The 22,595-nt window shown below is 40.6% G+C and overlaps 2 protein-coding genes and 2 pseudogenes across 2 annotated transcripts in view; all 4 read right to left on the bottom strand.

Annotated features, from left to right (window-relative positions):
* Positions 1-3,809, bottom strand: part of LOC113036849 (protocadherin gamma-C5-like) — a 276,532-nt gene extending 272,723 nt beyond the window's left edge. The window contains exon 1 of the mRNA XM_026193415.1: positions 1,174-3,809. Within this exon, the coding sequence (XP_026049200.1) occupies positions 1,174-3,732 (2,559 nt within the window). The 5' untranslated portion in view covers positions 3,733-3,809. The remainder of the gene's footprint in view (positions 1-1,173) is intronic.
* LOC113037327 (protocadherin gamma-A12-like) overlaps positions 1-10,655 on the bottom strand; it is a 100,121-nt gene extending 89,466 nt beyond the window's left edge. Inside the window, exon 1 of the mRNA XM_026194295.1 lies at positions 7,362-10,655. Within this exon, the coding sequence (XP_026050080.1) occupies positions 7,362-9,764 (2,403 nt within the window). The 5' untranslated portion in view covers positions 9,765-10,655. The remainder of the gene's footprint in view (positions 1-7,361) is intronic.
* LOC113037376 (protocadherin gamma-A11-like) overlaps positions 1-16,369 on the bottom strand; it is a 105,832-nt pseudogene extending 89,463 nt beyond the window's left edge.
* The window catches only part of LOC113037348 (protocadherin gamma-A11-like), a 108,903-nt pseudogene extending 89,459 nt beyond the window's left edge, over positions 1-19,444 (bottom strand).
* Positions 19,445-22,595: the final 3,151 nt, after the last annotated feature.

Raw genomic sequence — 22,595 nt, 5'->3', positions numbered from 1 at the left:
TCAGTTTGTAACTACAAACAATTAACGAGTGTATATAGTGGCAAACAAGAAATGTCTACACACATGTGATAAAATGTCATTCGTTTACCTCAGGCACATAACCTATACACAGGCTCATCATATAACACATCTTGTGTTCTTCGTTCACAGAACACAACTGAACTGAAGAGCATTTGATTTTCGGGCCGAACGTTCTAGATACAATTAAGCTAATGTTTCTTCATCGTTGTGAAAGGAAGAAGAAATGAAAAAACAAACTGTTTTATGTAGATATTGCTATTATTTTGAAGGTCACATAGATAAACCTGACAGAAAATTCTGTTAAGACTGTTTTACCTACGCTAATACCAGGTTAACAATCACTCAATGTAAAATGGTATACCTGACTACTTCATATTCAGAGCTGAGCTCGGCAAAAATAAAAAGAATTCAGTAAGTAACAACACGAATGTCTATTATAATTATTATCAATATTATTAATAATATCAATGGTCGCAGACAATTACTAGAAATGACGTCGATTTAAATGAAAGAGCACAACTATAGAGAGAGTGCGCGCGAGAGAGAGGGAAAGACAGGGAGACAGAGAGAGGGGGAGAGAGAGAACAATTACAGTGAGTGGGTCTCTGGGGCCCTGAGGAATATTTCAGCACCAAAGAAAGTTAATTTGAGATTTGGCAGGACCAACCACGCAAAGATACAAAATGCGTTTCTGCTATACGCGCAGCCACGTGCTCTTCAATAGTGTGAATTAGTTATTTTGATAAAAGCAAACAATTACAATAAGTTAACCATGGCATAAGTCCGCATTGTTTTATACTGTATAGTTTGCTAAAGAATGAGTTATTTCATTAAATCTTTTTGCCACAAGGACCCAGAAAAACATGTAACAACAATATACAAAATTACGAAAAATAGCACCCGCAAATAACAAACTAAGATGTAAGTTACACGATAAGTAAAGAAAAAAGAAAAATAGTCGAGATCAACATGCCGTAAGGTATTTCTGAATGAAAGTTTTCATCATATGGTAAGCAATTCATGGTAAACGACAATACTACCTGTGCAAGATAAAGACATAAACAACGGTCTTACAAATTTTTTTTTTTAAAAAACAAAAAGAAACACAACAAAAAGTGTAGGAACCAGAGGAAAGATTTGTGAGTGTCTTACCTCAATAGATTGACCCAGAGTGTCAAATGGATCAGCAAAGTCTGATGGACTTTTCTTCAGAGTCTGGTCAGCAGGCAGCGTGTTGTCATTGTATGATGTCACAAACTTAAAGTCACTGGTTCTTGAACCTGTGGTCAGGTACGCGTCATAATTGTAAGTGCTGCGTAAAGTTCCTGTGCCATCAACATCTGCGTAATTAGGAGGGAGATAACCGCTGGGGATGGCCACTGCTCCGTCAAACAACAGTCTGGGCTTTCTCCTGCGACAAAACCTCAAACCCAGGATGATGATAATGAAAGTCAGAAAAAACGTGGACACAGACACCAGCGCGATGATCAGATAAGAGGTCAGTTTGGAATTGCTCTCATTATAAGACAGATCCTTCAGTTCTGGCACCTCAGCCAAGTTATCAGAAATAAGTAAATACATGGAACAGGTGGCAGACAGAGAGGGCTGTCCGTTATCTTTCACTGCCACTACAAGGTTCTGTTTCATGCTGTCAGATTCAGAAATGTCCCGCTGTGTCCTGATCTCTCCGCTGTGGACACCAATGGTAAAAAGTCCCGGATCAGTGGATTTGACTATTTGATAGGACAGCCAGGCGTTCTGTCCGGAGTCTGCGTCCACCGCGATCACTTTGGACACCAGAGAGCCTCCGTGTGCAGCTTTGGGGACCAGCTCGGTCATGAAGGAGTTGCCCTCCGGGGAGGGGTACAGGATCTGAGGAGAGTTGTCATTCACATCTGAGATGAACACACTCACGGTCACGTTGCTGCTGAGGGGAGGAGAACCGTTGTCTCTGGCCATCACGTGGACTTTAAAACTCTTGAACTGTTCATAATCAAACGACCTCACAGAGTGGATCACACCCGTGTCTCCGTTCACAGACAGATAGGAGGACACCGGGGCACCGTTCACCTCACTAGCTAACAGAGAATAAACCACTGTACCGTTCTGTCTCCAGTCGGGGTCTCGAGCACTAACGGAACATAAAGTGGAGCCAGATTTGTTATTCTCACTCACAGATGCGCTGTACGATTGTTCCTCAAACACAGGTGGGTTGTCGTTGATGTCAGCTACAGATAACTGAACACTTTTAGAAGAGGACAGAGGTGGAGAGCCCTCGTCAGTGGCAGTGATTGTAATGTTGTAATCAGACACTAGTTCGCGGTCTAGTTGTCCAGTGGTCACCAGAGAATAATAGTTTTTAATAGACGGAACTAACTTAAAGGGGACACCCTGCTGGATGGAGCAGCGGACCTGCCCGTTATTCTCAGAGTCTTTGTCCTGCACGTTAATGATTCCCACCTCTGTACCAGGTGGCACATTCTCGTGAATGGGATTTGACAGTGACTTCAGGTATATATCTGGCGAGTTGTCATTATTATCAATAACATCTATTATAACTTTGGCATAAGATGTTAACCCTAAACCATCTTTAGCCTGCACTTTCATTTCAAAAGAACTTTTTTCTTCATAGTCAATCAAACCACACACTTTAATTTCTCCAGTTTTAGGATTAATAGAGAAAACTTTATCATCGCTGTCAGATATATGACCGAAGTCATACGTTACATCTCCATTCACTCCTTCGTCTGCATCTGTGGCACTGACTTTAATCACTGCTGTATCTAAAGGACAGTTTTCAGGCAGACTGGCTTCATAAACGGCCTGGCTGAACACTGGGGCGTTATCATTAGCATCCAGCACAGTGACGTGTATGACTACGGTACCTGATCTCTGAGGAGATCCACCGTCCAAAGCTGTGATGAGTAAATTAATCTCCTTTTGCTTTTCTCGATCGAGTTTATTTTCCAGTACAAGATCGACGTTGTTGTTGTCAACTGATAAAATGAAATGCTTGTTCTTTTGTAAGATGTACCTTTGCACAGCATTTTGACCTATATCTGCGTCATGGGCCTGCTCTATTGGAAATCGACTTCCCCTTTCTGCTAACTCGCTTATTTCCATTTCAATTAAATGATCTTTGAATTGTGGAGAGTTGTCATTTATGTCTTGAATATGAAGACTAACACGATGAAGCTCCAACGGATTTTCCAAAACTAGATCTGCTTTTAACACACAGGAAGGTTTCTTGCCACAAAGGTTCTCTCTGTCAATTCTGTCCATCGTAGTAAAATCCCCAGTACTAATGTTAATGTCGCAATACATTTTACGAAATCCTTCAAAATCAACACGGGCCTGTCGTGAAGAAAAACTTCCACGGTCAATACCGAGATCCTTAGCTATATTTCCAATAACGAAGTCGCGTTTCATCTCTTCGGCAAAAGAATAACTCAGATCCCCGCTTACGAGGCGCATCGTTACAATAAACGTAGCAAGGCAATAGATCGGGCCTGAAAATCCTTTGTCTCTCATCCTGAAATGAAACGTCTTCCGCTTGTTTATCTGGCTATTTAGAGCGAAACAACATATGTATCCCAAATCAGTCAGAAATCCAATAGTCCACACCAGTTTATACAGAACTATGTCCCAGGATTTAGCGTTTCTGATAAATGAAAAAAAAAAACTGAATTCATGATGGGTGGAGTGCTGCATGTTCTTTTTCTTCCAGCCAACAGTGACACCATGTGTCTTTTTAACTTCACATCCGCGTTTGAATAAAACTTCAAGTCAAAAAAGAAAGAAAGAAAGAAAGAAAGAAAGAAAGAAAGAAAGAAAGAAAGAAAGAAAGAAAGAAAGAAAGAAAGAAAGAAATCGCATGAAGGTAGTGTTTACTCCTGTCGATACACTAAATTGGAATAGCGAATTATGTTCTCGGTATATTATAATGAAAATAAACTAAACAGTACATGAAATATCAGCAATTATAGCTACAGAATACAAATGACAAGGCTCAGAACCATGGACAGCGGCAGAGAAAATACTTAGACCGTTTTTATACAGAAAAGACAAATGCTGCAACAGTCGCACACACACACAGTTAGAAAAAAGCAATTGAAATGGCAATTTCAATCATTTATTTCCGATTTATAGCAACTACGTTCATTAAAATATAGATAAGCAACAAATCAGAAGTAGACATAGTCTTTTTGCGGAAAGTCGGTCCTTATACTAGAGTAGACATTATTAGAATGATGCATCGATGTACAAGTGTCATCTTACTGCTGATGGACGTGACTATAATTAAACACATTACATGCATTTTTGTACATTGACTCACAGCTTTATAACATATGCTCAACACCGTTCGGGAGGTCACGAGATAAACCTGAGGTCGTGTAACTTAAAACGGAAACGCACGCACGCGGTCGGACATCTATATGTGAACTTGGTGTTATGTTTGACTTTTTAAATGCTGAAGTGATGACACCACTTTGAACACAAACAACATGAAGCGTTGAAAGGGAAATCTCTTAATGGCTAAACTCCAGCTATTCATAACCATGAAGACAAGACAGTACCTTTATGAAATCTGCAACAATACACTGCGTTGTACAAGCTTCATATGGTATTTCTTTATCTGAGACAAAAAGCAAACAAAGTACTACTTGTCCAAGTATGGAACGCCAGGACTGACATAATAAATTAATTATACCATTAAATAATTGATTAAATGTGGCAGTAATTAATTACAATTGGAAATAATTAATTAAATAAATATTTTTGACACATTTAATTAATTAAATAATTATTGCCACATTTAATTAATTATTTAATAGTATAATTAATTTATTATGTCAGTCCTGGCGTTCCATATCCAAGCAGCAAAGGAAATATCAAAGTAAAGTACAAGTCAGTCAACACTGCACTTCTTTGAATTTGAAACTGAACTTCTTTCTTAATGTCATCCATGAGTTGTGGACTACAACAGTCTCACCGGGAACACACGACACCTATTCATTTTTACAGAGTCAGTGCTGCAAATGTTAGTAGCTAACCAGTATTAATGAGCTCGCTGGCATTTGACAACCACCTAACAAATCCGTATGTTTGTTGGTTTTAAGTTTCATGTTAGTGTAGTGGGTTAGATTTTGTAGAAGATGTTTTGTTCCTACATGGTGTCTGTGAACGCAGCGTGAACATTTAATGGTACCCTAGCGATCTAATCAGAGGTTAGCTATGAGGAGCAGCTGTGGCCTATTCACTGATTTAGCGTTTGGTACTCATTTCTCCCATATATGGTGACGATCACAGCCTGATCTTAACGTTGCAGATCAAATTCAGTCGAGTGGTTAGTAGGATCCTCGTATGAAGTCTGCAGTTTAGTTAATAATAGCATGGACCAAGGATAACTGTTCTTTTCTCTTATTATAGGTACCCTGCTGCCATCTTGTTGAGTCTTGTTATTTCTCGTTGTTGTTTTCAGTGTCCTCTAGTGCCTTGTTTTGTTTTAACTTTGCTTTGTTTTATCATGTTTAATCTTGTCCTGTGCCGTTTGTGCCACACCGCACTTTGTTGGGGCCAAGCGTGGGTGCGCCTGATGCTGCATTTCTGTGGTATTTTAAAGGTTTTATATGTAGATGCATACACTCCTCTTCTGTTTATTTTTCCCTGAGTAGTTCCCTATTTCTTGCTTGCTTTATCGGTTTATTTCACTATAGGTTTATTTCACTTTAGGTTTAGAGACGGACGCTTGCTGGGGGGCTAGGCACATTTGGTCAGGTTGCCTCTTATGCATGCGAGTGTAAACGCCGGGATACGATTATAAAGCGCCTTTAGTTGCAGTGACAACTGCAATGCGAGGTGACGAGTGAGTAACTGGTGGCAGTCCTTGGGCACTACTCCCTGTAGGTTGCCTCCCAAAGTGACCTGTATTTAACTATATTAATTGGCTTTTTGTTGAGCTGCTATTTTACTTGGAGCAACACAGTGAGTCTTGTAGTTTTAAGCCATGTCTGGTAGTGATGTTTTAGTTAAAGGTACAGTGGTATTGGAAGTCCTGCCACTAAATTTGCTGTTGTCTTTGTATCTCCACATTATTCAGATAATGCATTAAACAAACCTATTGACAATGACTTGCCACGCCTCTTCTTTGTCAATAACAAGCCCGTGTGTCTTTGTAACTGATAAAACCTTTGCACTGGTTAATGTGAAATTTCCTGGGGTGCAACTCCAACACCAGGTGGCGTTATCAGTTTAGTTACATTGTCAGTTTCCTTCTCTGGCGCCACAATGGGATAGAAATAAACATGTAGCGCTCACCATCCAACAGACTGTCAACACACCTTTGAGAACAACATTATAACATGCGGTAACACTAATGTATACCGAGGTACAATGTGGATGTACATGAGATGACAAAGAATTGAGCACAAGAAATGAGATTATCAATACTGACAGCAGGAAGTGATGAATATCTGACAGCTATTGTTTCGGTAGTTTAAAAAGTGATTTAGTCATTTTAATGCTACATTGATGATGATAATAATACCCATTAAACATAATTGTGATTTACGCACAGAACGTCCCTTCGACTGGTCACTTACTTCCCCGACTATCGCTACCGTAGGCGGCTAAACGTTTTGATTTGACGTCGGATGCACTTCCTGGCGCAAGCCCGGGGTTTCCCCTCTGTGCCTCTTTAAAAATAGGAGGGATCCGTTCCTTAAACAACGAATGCGTTAACCACTTCACCACAAAATTAACACGGGGACTTTCGAAATTACATGAACTAATAAGTAAATCTTGAGTATAGGACCTTTGTTCGTCTTTCATGTGAAAGATCATTAACAGTACTGGTGCCGCCATCAGTAAATCAGATGGTTTATGCGACAAAGTGTATCATCAATTTACTAATCATTACTTGTTAATTTAATGCCGTTGTTTATTTCGAGGTACTTTGGAGTGTTGTAAAAGCTGACCAGAAATCAGAGTGAAACTTGACTCGTCGTCAGAAGAGTCTAAAAAAATACACTGAAAGTTTCGGGTTGGAAATAAAAGGAAGTTGGTTACGTTCCAGTTTAATATTAATAGCTACGTTTCGCTATAAGCAACCCCCCAAGATTGACTTTGTTTGTAATATGATGAAAGGCGTTATTTTGAAAAAAATTTAAATTCATACACAAACACACAAAAAAATGCAAGAAAGGGGAGGTACTATAGGAAAGACCCTGTAAATAACAAGAAGCCTCAGGTTCTACTTATCAAAGACAATACTATAAATGTAAAAACTTAAAGACACAAAACACTGCAATTTTGATAACCCGGTTATTTCAGAATCCTACCTCTATTGAAGTATCGAGATCTTCAAATGGATCAGCAAAGTCTGATGGACTTTTCTTCAGAGTCTGGTCAGCAGGCAGCGTGTTGTCATTGTATGATGTCACAAACTTAAAGTCACTGGTTCTTGAACCTGTGGTCAGGTACGCGTCATAATTGTAAGTGCTGCGTAAAGTTCCTGTGCCATCAACATCTGCGTAATTAGGAGGGAGATAACCGCTGGGGATGGCAACTGCTCCGTCAAACAACAGTCTGGGCTTTCTCCTGCGACAAAACCTCAAACCCAGGATGATGATAATGAAAGTCAGAAAAAACGTGGACACAGACACCAGCGCGATGATCAGATAAGAGGTCAGTTTGGAATTGCTCTCATTATAAGACAGATCCTTCAGTTCTGGCACCTCAGCCAAGTTATCAGAAATTAGTAAATACATGGAACAGGTGGCAGACAGAGAGGGCTGTCCGTTATCTTTCACTGCCACTACAAGGTTCTGTTTCATGCTGTCAGATTCAGAAATGTCCCGCAGTGTCCTGATCTCTCCGCTGTGGACACCAATAGTAAAAAGTCCCGGATCAGTGGATTTGACTATTTGATAGGACAGCCAGGCGTTCTGTCCAGAGTCCGCGTCCACCGCGATCACTTTGGACACCAGAGAGCCTCCGTGTGCAGCTTTGGGGACCAGCTCGGTCATGAAGGAGTTGCCCTCTAGGGAGGGGTACAGGATCTGAGGAGAGTTGTCATTCACGTCTGAGATGAACACACTCACGGTCACGTTGCTGCTGAGTGGAGGAGAACCGTTGTCTCTGGCCATCACGTGGACTTTAAAACTCCTGAACTGTTCATAATCAAACGACCTCACAGCGTGGATCACACCCGTGTCTCCGTTCACAGACAGATAGGAGGACACCGGGGCACCGTTCACCTCACCAGCTAACAGAGAATAAACCACTGTACCGTTCTGTCTCCAGTCGGGGTCTCGAGCACTAACGGAACATAAAGTGGAGCCAGGTTTGTTATTCTCACTCACATATGCGCTGTACGACTGCTTATCAAACACAGGTGGGTTGTCGTTGATATCTGCTACAGATAACTGAACACTTTTAGAAGAGGACAGAGGTGGAGAGCCCTCGTCAGTGGCAGTGATTGTAATGTTGTAATCAGACACTAGTTCACGGTCCAGTTGTCCTGTGGTCACCAGAGAATAATAGTTTTTAATAGAAGGAACCAACTTAAAGGGGACACCCTGCTGGATCGAACAGCGGACCTGCCCGTTATTCTCAGCGTCTCTGTCCTGCACGTTAATAATGCCCACCTCTGTACCAGGCGACACGTTTTCAGGAATGGAGTTAGACACCGATTCCAGAGAAACTGCTGGTGCATTGTCGTTTATGTCAGTAATCTCTATTATAACTTTGGCATATGATTTTAGTCCTAAACCATCCTTGGCTTGCACTGGGATTTCAAAAGAGCTTCTGTCTTCATAGTCAATTACACCAGTTACTCTAATTTCTCCCGTTTTGTGTTCAATAGTAAACACATTCATATTATCATCAGATATGTGCCCTAAGTCATACGTTACATCTCCATTCACTCCTTCGTCTGCGTCTGTCGCACTGACTTTAATCACTGGTGTATCTAAAGGAGAATTTTCAGGCAGACTGGCTTTATAAACGGCCTGGCTGAACACTGGGGCGTTATCATTGGCATCAACCACAGTGACGTGTATGACTACGGTGCCGGATCTCTGAGGAGATCCACCGTCCAAAGCTGTGAGAAGTAAATTCATTTCTTTTTGTCTCTCTCGATCAAGTTTATTCTCTAGTACGAGTTCAACCTTATTGCTGTCAGCAGCCAGAATAAAGATGTCGTTCTTTTGAAGCTCGTACCTTTGCACAGCATTTTGACCTATATCTGCGTCATGGGCCTGCTCTATTGAGAAGCGGCTACCCTTCTCGGTTGACTCGCTTATTTCCATCTCAATCAAATTTTCTCTGAATTTTGGCGAGTTGTCATTCACATCTTGAATATGAACACTTACACGATGGAGGTCCAAAGGATTTTGTAACACCAGATCCACTTGCACAACACATGAAGGTTTCTTGCCACAAAGGCTTTCTCTGTCGACTCTCTCCGATGTGATCAAATCTCCCGTTCTCAGATTAATGTCACAGTAACGCTTACGAGATCCATCAAAATCAATGCGAGCCTTTCGGGAAGACAAAGTCCTCAGATCAAGCCCAAGATCCTTAGCTATATTTCCAAGCACGGAGTCTCGTTTCATCTCCTCTTGAATATTATAACTTAGATCTCCATGAGCGATGCGCAGCGTTATAATAAAGGAGGCAAAGAAGATCGGCCCTGGTATTGAAAATCCTTTGTCTCCCACCCTGACTCGAAAAGAGCCCATCTTGCAGCAATTATACTGTCCACAGTTGCAAAGTGAAATCTATTCCAAAATACACAGCAATCCTTACAGCTTTACAGCAAGGTACGGGGTCCTGAAGGTTCGGATATATGCGTTTTTCCAGCAGTCTGCATTTGATATCTAATCAGTAAGTGGAGTGGGTGGAGTGGCAAGCGTTTATTTTCCGTTAGTCAACAGCGACACCACGAGTCACCTTTTAATCTCCTTAGTATTCAATTATTCACAAAAAAGTAAATCACTCCAAGACCGCTCTCGGCCATATTTAACAGTTGTGAATATTATTTAAAACACATTAAGCATTCCTTGCTAACTGTGCCTGAGTAAGATGCCGATGTCATGCCATAACAGTCATTTAAAATGATATTTGGTTTGTTACCCTCAAATGTATACTGTTTGAGCCTCAACAAACCCTAACATTCTTGAATTTATTTTACATTTTTGTAATACACAAAAGTTCTAAGGTTCTCCTTTTTGAGACAATAAGCTGAGGTAACTGAATTACACAAACCTACAGTTTTGATTATTGAAATTCACATGGAATTTCGGAGATACCAAACAAGTCTCCAGATCCAGTTACTCCAAGAAACCCTGGATCGTATTTCAGGACCATGAACAGGTACTGTAAGATTTGGCATGGTTATTGGGCAATGTTGTCTCCTAAAATCAATGAGAGATAACTACTGTAAAGACTAATTTATTTTTAAAACTCTACCCAAAGCTAACTACTGCAAGGCTGCATCCGAAACTGAAGCTTTGTTTCCATCACATTGCCTAAAAAGTGCACCAGTTGACCCTGTCGAGACCTGGAAACGACATTATAAAAGAATGAGCAGGCTACTGCTGCACTCTAAATACACTTTTCCACTTTTCTTTAAACAAAATGTCATTGGCGCTCAATGCCACTGCTCAAAAGTTTCAGTGTCATGTTGAAATGTCGTTTTGCTTGAATGAAAAGCAAATTATTTTCATTTAATATATTTTTAAATTAGAAATGTTACAAATGTTATTTTATTTTTAAAAAACGAATTATTGGAAATAATTAGATTTTTTTTGTTGTTGGAATTTCTGTGTAGCTATTCAGAGGTCCATTTCCTGCAAGTAAAATATCTGTTTCAATTGCATGTGTTCACCTGTTGCTCATAAATCCCAGTTCAAATTCATCCCAAATTCAGTTATGTTAGCAAAGCCAAAAACTGTTAGATTACTTGGAAAATAAATTGAGTTATTTGTCTGTGGGTTTAATTAATGCTAAAATGGCCCCATTTTTTTCTTAAACACTGAGTTGTTGTTCTTAATGACTGTTGCATAATGACTGAAACTAGCACCACTGAAGGAACAATGGGCTGGGAGTTGACTTTTGAAGTCCAGATGTAGTCTCCCATGTCTTAGCTGGTATGGTTCTCTATGCCACCAAATTTAGGGGAATGGTGGATGTGCAGGGGGTTACCTAGGACGTTGACACGTAGCAGGGGAAACTGTAGCCAAGAGAACTAACACTACACATAAAAAAGGTTTAAGAAGAGGTGATTGTGTTTTAACAGTCTGTTTGTAGAGTTGTCATGGTGATGATTAGACCTTGCGTTTTGGGGGTACACCGTCCCTTTAAGAGCCACCTTAAGCCAGACCATGCTTGTACTCAGGTTCGCGTCACGCTGCAAGCGGGAACACTAGAGAGTTAGAGGCTGCAAAAGTTTGCGCGGCTATCTACACGTGAGGTAAATGTGCTAGAAAAGTGTAAAATACTGCAAAATATTGTCGTTGGTGTTGTCGGAGACGGTAATTAGCCTAGGAAACTAAGTTTATTATGCGATGACTCCGTGTTTGTGATGATTTTTGTAGAATTCTGAACGTGCGACGGGTGTATGTTCAAGGGTTACCTGCTGTGAGCAGGATTAAAGAGCGGGTTGGTGTGAGTAATGACAGAGTGTCCTAACAGATTTCAGAGTTGTTAAGTTTACACTGTTGTTCACTTTGCACAACTTTTTATTTTTCTGTTTGATTCAGAGGGGAGATCACTTTCTGTGTGATTCCTGTGTGTGTACTTCGGCTGTGTAGAGAAATCAAAGTGAGTTCATGATGTTCTCCCTTAAAAAGTTAAAATGAAAGTTTACATTGTACTTTTTTGTCAGTTGAACTGTGAATTATGGGTTCCAAAGAACAATTTGTTTTATTTTTGTATATTTGTTTCTTGACAGGTCACTACTGTTGTCTATACTGATTGAGTTCTGATAGGAACTTTGATGTTGCTGTTGTCTCAGACCCTGAAAGGCAGTTTTATGTTGAGCCAGTGGAATAGTTAAATGTGACTGTTTTCACTCAAAAATATAAACTTAAAACTATGGTTTCCTGAACACAGTTGGTGGAAAAAAATTATAGATAGGTAGATAGATAGATATTGCTTTTTTTCTTTGTACATTGTTTTCTTTACTTGTTGCACCTTTGTGGTCTTCCTACCTAATTTTGTTGTGCAAGAAACTGGACAATGACAATAAAAGTTCTAAGTCTAGGTTTATATGTTTATATATGTGGGAAAGAAGTTGCGTTTTTCTACCTCAGAGGATGTTGTGATGTCTTCAAACGGATCAGCAAAGTCTGATGGACTTTTCTTCAGAGTCTGGTCAGCAGGCAGCGTGTTGTCATTGTATGATGTCACAAACTTAAAGTCACTGGTTCTAGAACCTGTGGTCAGGTATGCATCATAATTGTAAGTGCTGCATAAAGTTCCTGTGCCATCAACATCTGCGTAATTAGGAGGGAGATAACCGCTGGGGATGGCAACTGCTCCATCAAACAACAGTCTGGGCTTTCTCCTGCGACAAAACCTCAAACCCAGGATGATGATGATGAAAGTCAGAAAAAACGTGGACACAGACACCAGCGCGATGATCAGATAAGAGGTCAGTTTGGAATTGCTCTCATTATAAGACAGATCCTTCAGTTCTGGCACCTCAGCCAAGTTATCAGAAATAAGTAAATACATGGAACAGGTGGCAGACAGAGAGGGCTGTCCGTTATCTTTCACTGCCACTACAAGGTTCTGTTTCATGCTGTCAGATTCAGAAATGTCCCGGTGTGTCCTGATCTCTCCGCTGTGGACACCAATGGTAAAAAGTCCCGGATCTGTGGATTTGACTATTTGATAGGACAGCCAGGCGTTCTGTCCAGAGTCTGCGTCCACCGCGATCACTTTGGACACCAGAGAGCCTCCGTGTGCAACTTTGGGGACCAGCTCGGTCATGAAGGAGTTGCCCTCCGGGGAGGGGTACAGGATCTGAGGAGAGTTGTCATTCACATCTGAGATGAACACACTCACGGTCACGTTGCTGCTGAGAGGAGGAGAACCGTTGTCTCTGGCCATCACGTGGACTTTGAAGCTCCTGAAACTGTTCATAATCAAACGACCTCACAGCGTGGATCACACCCGTGTCTCCGTTCACAGACAGATAGGAGGACACCGGGGCACCGTTCACCTCACTAGCTAACAGAGAATAAACCACTGTACCGTTCTGTCTCCAGTCGGGGTCTCGAGCACTAACGGAACATAAAGTGGAGCCAGGTTTGTTATTCTCACTCACATATGCACTGTACGACTGCTCATCAAACACAGGTGGGTTGTCGTTGATATCAGCTACAGATAACTGAACACTTTTAGAAGAGGACAGAGGTGGAGAGCCCTCGTCAGTGGCAGTGATTGTAATGTTGTAATTGGACACTAGTTCGCGGTCCAATTGTCCTGTGGTCACCAGAGAATAATAGTTTTTAATAGAAGGAACCAACTTAAAGGGGACACCCTGCTGGATCGAACAGTGGACCTGCCCGTTATTCCCAGCGTCTCTGTCCTGAACATTAATAATGCCCACCTCTGTACCAGTTGGCACGTTCTCCGGTGTGGGGTTAGACACTGAATTTAGATATATAACTGGTGCATTATCATTTACATCAGTCACATCTATTAACACTTTGGCGTAAGAAGTTAGACCTAAACCATCTTTCGCTTCTGCTCTCATTTCAAAAGAATTTCTGTCTTCAAAGTCAATCACAGCAGTTACTTTAATTTCTCCCGTTTTAGGATCAATTGAAAATACATTTATGTCGTCGTCAGACACGTGACTTAAGTCATACGTTACATCTCCGTTCACTCCTTCGTCTCCGTCTGTGGCACTGACTTTAATCACTGGTGTATCTAAAGGACAGTTTTCAGGCAGACTGGCTTTATAAACGGCCTGGCTGAACACTGGGGCATTATCATTGGCATCCAGCACAGTGACGCGTATGACTACGGAACCGGATCTCTGAGGAGATCCACCGTCCAAAGCTGTGAGAAGTAAATTCATCTCGCTTTGTTTCTCTCTATCAAGAGTATTTTCTAGTATGAGTTCAACCTTGTTGCTGTCAACAGCCAGAATAAAGTTGTCGTTCTTTTGAAGCTCGTACCTTTGCACAGCATTTTGACCTATATCTGCGTCACGGGCCTGCTCTATTGAGAAGCGGTTACCCTTAACTGCTGACTCGCGTATTTCCATCTCAATCAAATTCTTTTTGAATTTTGGCGAGTTGTCGTTCACGTCTTGTATATGAAGACTTACACGATGAAGCTCTAACGGATTTTCTAACACCAGATCCACTTGCACAACACATGAAGGTTTCTTGGCACAAAGGCTTTCTCTGTCGATTCTCTCCAATGTGATCAGATCCCCCGTTCTCATATTAATATCACAGTAACGCTTATGAGTGCCCTCAAAAGTAACACGAGCTTTCCGGGAAGATAAAGTCCTCAAATCAAAACCGAGATCCTTTGCTATATTTCCAATTGCTGAGTCTCGTTTAATCTCCTCGGGAAAGGAATAGCTCAGATCTCCACAAACGAGGTGCAGTGTTACAAAAATGGAAGAAATGCAGAAGATCGGGCCTTGCGCTGAAAATCCTTTGTCCTGCATCTTGACAAAAATCGACCGTCAATTTCAAAGAAAATGTACTGTGCAGCACAAAAAAGAAGGTCGGACCAAGACAACTAAATGTTCGGTTATTTGGTAACAATTTGCGACATCTCTATCCGGGATTTTACCAGATTATCCAGACACTTTACAACTGATTTCGATGCAATAGTGGGTGGAGTGGCGAGAGATTATTTTCTGTTAGACAAGGGCGACACCACGAGTTACTTTATCATCTTCACACCAGAACGTATTGAAATATTTTCGCAATTTAAATCCGGATTGTGGCAGCAATTCATCATATTTAAATTACCTGTGATTATCAGCTTAAAACTTCCGTGTGATTTCTGCAATATAATAGACTAAGCACAGGATGAAGGTCTTCACTTCACAGGTATACCGTATGCCTGTCCGTGTAAACGAGATTTGGATTGTAACTTATACATATAATGCCTTTGCTTTTGCTAGGTAAAAGTTTGCATAAACCGTATTCCTAAACATTATTATTGCGAAATGTTTAAATCTCCAAAAGAGAGGGCCAACATAACTTTGAGTGTATAAACACTGTACAATTTTTAACAGTAAAAGAACACATTGTCCTAAAGTGCGTCAGGGCATTTGGATGAGTTACAATACATTATACATTTTGTTACATATGAAAATAATTAATATAACAGAAATGCGTTCTGAATAACCGAGACACAAAAATACATTTTCCTACTGGGCTGCGCGAGAACACCAGAAGAGCCTTTCAGTGCCACACAGAGCTGTTTTTACATTTTATCTTGTTAGGGCCAACTGTTTCAAGAGTATGTAACAATAATAATAATAATAATAATAATAATAATAATAATAATAATAATAATAATAATAATTCGTCCATTCATAGTCATGAAACGAAAACCATGCCTGGGCTGACACAGAGACAATATCCCGTTTTTAATTACACTTCCTAAGACCTTACCATCGATTAAACGTGGCAAAGTCTTGTAAGAATGTTCCATCAGTCCAGAAGCCTCTTACTTGTGGCGTCTCCTTTTTGTGCTGGGGTGTGAAGTTAACCACAGTTAACCATTCCACCTCCCAGGCGAGCATGATACAACAGAAGAGGTATGTATCGCACTCTTCTCAATATTGGTAGTTTTGGACATAAACTATTCTCTGCCTCGAACTGTTTGCAAGGTAGAAATTGCTGGCATGTTGTGTCATCTGTTGCTGCTGGGTTGGGAAGCGCTCCTCTCCTGTCTAGGTGGAGTAGTTCAGTGGGCCTGGTATGTATTAGCTAACCTGTCCTCTGGGTTCGGCTTTGCATTTAAATTGCCGATTTATTAAATGTAATATGTCACTTTTCATATATGAAAGCTGCTGCCTCTCTTCAGGATAACTCGCTGTTGTGTTTCTCCGTTTTGTACTTCTCTTTGGTTCTCGTTTATGCTGCTTTATTTCTTTTTTTTGTTATGTTATGATTTGTTCACTGGCATTGTTTGCGTCAGCGGTGCTTCGCTCATCGCTCTGCCACTTCAGCTGCGACCGTGTTCGACATCCTAATTGAGACCTTAATTATTTTAATTTATGTAAGTTTCTGTACATGTCTGATGTAAGGTTAATGTTGCAATTATATTTATTTCACCAAGAATCGTTTAATTTATTTCGCTAGAACTGTTGTTACGTTAATGTAGCCTATTATAGGATTCCTTGGTGTAAAGTTACATTAAAGCATTAACGCCACCCCCATGGTTGAATGTATAGAAATTTAAAAACTAGCTTTGTTTTGTTTTGGTTTGTGTGTGGTGGTGGTGGTGGTGGGGGGGGGGGGGGGGGGGGGGGGGTATTGCTTTGTTTTAGAATACTAAGGTTGCATTTCCGAATTTCGGAACCTTGTCTCCTGCCACATCTTTAGTGGAACGAACCTGTGCGCCTTACTGGTGCTTTTAGTTATTTCGTTGAGTGAAATTCCCGAGCTGGCGATGGTGGCAATTTTTTCCTGCCATAACTATTGTGGGAATAGTGAATTTAAGGGGCAAACACTAAATACACTGTTTCATACCCTCGTGTTGCGACAAACAACTTCGATTGACCGTGTAACGATGCCTCTTAGATTGTAATTAGTGAAAGAACAATGTAGCCAGAGAAATATTAAAGACGTTTAACTTAAATGGAAAGGTTCTGAGCATCCCTACCTCATCAAAAGCCTCCACAACTTCAAACGGATCAGCAAAGTCTGATGGACTTTTCTTCAGAGTCTGGTCAGCAGGCAGCGTGTTGTCATTATAAGATGTCACAAACTTAAAGTCACTGGTTCTTGAACCTGTGGTCAGGTACGCGTCATAGTTGTAAGTGCTGCGTAAAGTTCCTGTGCCATCAACATCTGCGTAATTAGGAGGGAGATAACCGCTGGGGATGGCAACTGCTCCCTCAAATAACAGTCTGGGCTTTCTCCTGCGACAAAACCTCAAACCCAGGATGATGATAATGAAAGTCAGAAAAAATGTGGACACAGACACCAGCGCAATGATCAGATAAGAAGTCAGTTTGGAATTGCTCTCATTATAAGACAGATCCTTCAGTTCTGGCACCTCAGCCAAGTTATCAGAAATAAGTAAATACATGGAACAGGTGGCAGACAGAGAGGGCTGTCCGTTATCTTTCACTGCCACTACAAGGTTCTGTTTCATGCTGTCAGATTCAGAAATGTCCCGCAGTGTCCTGATCTCTCCGCTGTGGACACCAATGGTAAAAATTCCCGGATCAGTGGATTTGACTATTTGATAGGACAGCCAGGCGTTCTGTCCAGAGTCCTGCGTCCACCGCGATCACTTTGGACACCAGAGACCCTCCGTGTGCAGCTTTGGGGACCAGCTCGGTCATGAAGGAATTGCCCTCTGGGGAGGGGTACAGGATCTGAGGAGAGTTGTCATTCACATCTGAGATGAACACACTCACGGTCACGTTGCTGCTTAGAGGAGGAGAACCATTGTCTCTGGCCATCACGTGGACTTTGAAGCTGCTGAACTGTTCATAATCAAACGACCTCACAGCGTGGATCACACCCGTGTCTCCGTTCACAGACAGATAGGAGGACACCGGGGCACCGTTCACCTCACCAGCTAACAGAGAATAAACCACTGTACCGTTCTGTCTCCAGTCGGGGTCTCGAGCACTAACGGAACATAAAGTGGAGCCAGGTTTATTATTCTCACTCACATATGCGCTGTACGACTGCTTATCAAACACAGGTGAGTTGTCGTTGATATCTGCTACAGATAACTGAACACTTTTAGAAGAGGACAGAGGTGGAGAGCCCTCGTCAGTGGCAGTGATTGTAATGTTGTAATTAGACACTAGTTCACGGTCCAGTTGTCCTGTGGTCACCAGAGAATAATAGTTTTTAATAGAAGGAACCAACTTAAAGGGGACACCCTGCTGGATCGAACAGTGGACCTGCCCGTTATTCCCGGAGTCTCTGTCCTGAACATTAATAATGCCCACCTCTGTACCAGGCGGCACGTTCTCCGGTGTGGGGTTAGTGAGTGATTTTACAAATATCCCTGGTGCATTATCATTTACATCAGTCACATCTATTAACACTTTGGCGTAAGAAGTTAGACCTAAACCATCTTTCGCTTCTGCTCTCATTTCAAAAGAATTTCTGTCTTCAAAGTCAATCACAGCAGTTACTTTAATTTCTCCCGTTTTAGGATCAATTGAAAATACATTTATGTCGTCGTCAGACACGTGACTTAAGTCATACGTTACATCTCCGTTCAGTCTTTCGTCTGCGTCTGTCGCACTGACTTTAATCACTGTTGTATCTAAAGGACAGTTTTCAGGCAGACTGGCTTTATAAACGGCCTGGCTGAACACTGGGGCATTATCATTGGCATCCAGCACAGTGACGCGTATGACTACGGAACCGGATCTCTGAGGAGATCCACCGTCCAAAGCTGTGAGAAGTAAATTCATCTCGCTTTGTTTCTCTCTATCAAGAGTGTTTTCCAGTACGAGTTCAACCTTGTTGCTGTCAACAGCCAGAATAAAGTTGTCGTTCTTTTGAAGCTCGTACCTTTGCACAGCATTTTGACCTATATCTGCGTCACGGGCCTGCTCTATTGAGAAGCGGTTACCTCTGTCTGCCGACTCGCGTATTTCCATCTCAATCAAATTCTTTTTGAATTTTGGCGAGTTGTCGTTCACGTCTTGTATATGAAGACTTACACGATGAAGCTCTAACGGATTTTCTAACACCAGATCCACTTGCACAACACATGAAGGTTTCTTGGCACAAAGGCTTTCTCTGTCGATTCTCTCCGGTGTGATCAGATCCCCCGTTCTCAGATTAATATTACAGTAGCTTTTACGAGATCCTTCAAAATCAACACGAGCTTTCCGGGAAGATAAAGTCATCAGATCAAAACCGAGATCCTTGGCTATATTTCCAATCACGGAGTCTCGTTTCATCTCCTCGGGAAAAGAATAGCTCAGATCTCCGTAAGCGAGCTGCAGTGTTACAACAAAGCAAGCAAAGCAGAAGATCGGGTCTAGCGCCGGAAATCTTTTGCCGTCTGCCATCATGGGACAAAAGACCCGTAAGAAGGAGAAGAAATTGCTGTGTACAAAAACAAAGTATTATTGCAAAAAACATTAAAGATTTCTTAAAGGATGGAAACAAAATAGAATTCGTGCAACGAGCGGATTCCTCTGAACAACTATAACTGATATTTATGCAGTAATAGTGGGTGGGTGGAGATGAATGTGCTGCTTTTGTGCTAGCCCACAGCGGCACCAAGAGTTGTTTCTATCTAGTTACACTTACATGTCATCATATCAAGAGTCTCTAAGCCCATATTTATTTATCATACGAAAAACAAATCTTCATCGGAATGGTATTTTATCATTGATGAGCATCGCATACATTATGGTGTCAAATATTAAGTTTTAATTATGGCGCAAAACTAAACGTTTCAGCACCACGATTACAGCTCTCTCTATTCTGTAGGTTTGACTGATTACAGATCCGGAGACAATCATGTGCAAAATGTGCTCACTTTGAATCATTTTGTTACAAGTGTTAACTCTTGCGAAATCTATGAAATCATATTGTGTTGCTGAAATGTAATCTAGGTAATATATTTATAGTAAAAATCTTCTGGTAAAAGATATGTATGATGTGCTTAAGGAATTCTACTTTTCCATTTCCATTTTTTAATAAAGTGTTCACATGACTTGATTGAATGAACATTTAAAATATTAAACGATTATTACTACAAGCAGGAACAGCAAAGGACTTGCATAATAGAACCGAGTGGAAGTAGTAATATCAGAGATAAAAACACATTTAGAAGAAGAAAAAAAAAAACCGTGCCTAGTTGTTTCAGGACCATGGACAGAGACAGCAGCGTGCTGAGTAGCAAGTAGCACTGGCAGCCACTGACACTATAAAAATATCAGTACTGCTTTTTCTGAATTTACACTTTGTCCCAGTTGGGGCCCTTAGCTGTTACAGAATGCCAGGTTCCATAATGAGAAATGAGATTTGCTCGCTCTGTCTCTCTTTCTACAGAAAACAGTGTGTGAAACAATTCTCTGAGCTGCTTCTAATGCCATGTCAGCTTCACCACACCAAAACATTTCTTCTTCCTCCTTCCCCTAAATACTAGTTGTCATCTAGTAAATTTAAAAACAGAAAACTAAACTCTGACAGCACTGAAATTGCCTTTGGAGAGTCTGTAGATTCCTTTGAATACTAGATAGCACTATGGACTCAATTAAAGGGTGATGCTAACTATTTTGTCTTTAGTATTTAGGTTAACCTTTCAATCTACCCCTTTCTTATTTCTTACTTTTTGCATTCTCGATTGCGCTTGTGCATCTTCTCTTATTTAGGTCCCTTGCACTAGATATGTGAGCAGAAGGAGCCACAAAGTGGGACAATGAGAAAGGAGTAGATACTACAGCTTTAACAGAGACACACATACACACAAAGATTAAAGGAGAAAACTTTGATCTGAGGTCAAATAACTGAAACTACTTTTGAATACAAAGAAGCAGTAGTATGAAGAGTCCTCCTTCCATCATGGATTGTCTATTTCAGTTGTGTGTCACACCTATTTTATACACTCCTGGTATCCAGTGCAAAACACTTTGTAAATGGATGCATGAATGCCTCCTCTCTTCTGTCTTCCACATGCATTTCAGGAACTGAAACATTGTTTGTCATGGTGTACTAAGAGTAATTTTGGGGTCACAGGATGGAGGAAAGAGGTGATGAGGAGGCAAAAATAAATTCAATAAATATGAGATGTTTTAGCTCATTTTACTTCCTGCCGCTGTCTTTGTCCAACTGTTCTCTTTCCGGATTTGCATTGTTCTTCTGTTTGAATCACCTTCACTGGACTCTTGTTTGGACTCATTCTTCTCCCCCTCGGTGACTTTTTTCTGTCATCCATAAGTTCAATGAAATAACCTTTTGTTGCAACCTTTTTGTTTGCCTCCTTTCTGTGCTCCCTTTTGTATCCTCCTTTGAACAGATTCTAAGTCATAAAAATAAGTCATTTAAATAAAAAAAAAAAAAAAAGATATATATTTAGTTAAAACAAAAGTTAAATTTAATGGAATCTGATCAAATAAACTTTATTTGATTGATATAAATTTAGTTTATACCAGACACATTTTCCCCAAACATTAAGTATTTGGATAAATAAACCCTTGATTTTATATATTTTACTGCATTTTATTCAAAATTATTGCTTAATGTTGCTTATTGAGGGTCAAAAAAATATTTTCTTTGAATCTTAAATTCTGGTGTTAGCAGCTACATAAGTTTTAAGTAAAGATGAGTCTGGCAACCTTACTCACTTTCTAAGTCCACCCACTGACAGATTTGTTTTTTTCAGATTTATAGTTTTCTACAAGCCAACAATGAATCATTTTTTGTAGCTTTTTATGAAAATAGAACTCCCCAACACTCCCCAAGTTCCCCTTTAACAGTATTTAAGGTTATAACAAGGACAGCAGACAGTAAGCCTCTCTGGTATCATATGGCAGTTTCAGTTTGTGCAGTACATGACCAATTCACCTGTTCATTGGGGGTTTTTTTTCTGTTCTTGCTTCTGGATGTCACAAGTATGCCCTGTGACTGTCTTTCATACTGCTTACTAGAGTTAAACTCAGTGTACCAGTTTTTCTACCATATCCACTCATTACTTTATATTCTAGCTTCGGTACAAAAAAAAAAAAAAAAAAAAAAAGAAAGCAGCTCATTCACTTTCTCATAGTTATGTTTTTGTTACATTTCTCTGTCAATCCCTCAGGCTGTGCAAGTTCCCTGAATAGCACTGTTGTATTCATAATGACCTTTGAATGCCAAAATAAGAAATTTCACCACATTGTTGTTTCAAATGTAAACAGTATTTCTATATATAAGTCTATATATCTGTTGAGTTTGTAATCAGGTAGCGGAGGCCAAGTCTGGGTTCAACACTTTATTTCAGGCTTTACAGCAGCACTCCATCTTTTTTACCTCTCTCTACTTTCTTCTTCTCCCCTCTCTCTTACCCAGCCTCATTAGCGGCCCCCCTGGTCTGACAGGGTAACAGCATGTGCTAATTTTCTTCCTTTATTATAGAACCTTGTAAACACAACATCCCCCCTTTTCTCAAATAATACTCTCTCCCTTGCAGCACAACATGAAACATTCGACAGCCTTTTACTTTTGAGGCAATTAGTAACTTCAGAACAGTATTATATACAGTGGGGCAAAAAAGTATTTAGTCAGCCACCGATTGTGCAAGTTCCCCCACCTAAAATGATGACAGAGGTCAGTAATTTGCACCAGAGGTACACTTCAACTGTGAGAGGCAGAATGTGAAAAAAAAAAAAA

The sequence above is a fragment of the Astatotilapia calliptera genome, chromosome 2 (genome assembly GCF_900246225.1).
Source record: "Astatotilapia calliptera chromosome 2, fAstCal1.2, whole genome shotgun sequence".
In the NCBI taxonomy this organism is placed as follows: domain Eukaryota; kingdom Metazoa; phylum Chordata; class Actinopteri; order Cichliformes; family Cichlidae; genus Astatotilapia; species Astatotilapia calliptera.
The sequence above is the reverse complement of the archived record's forward strand: the minus strand, read 5'-3'. Positions and strand labels throughout refer to the sequence as shown.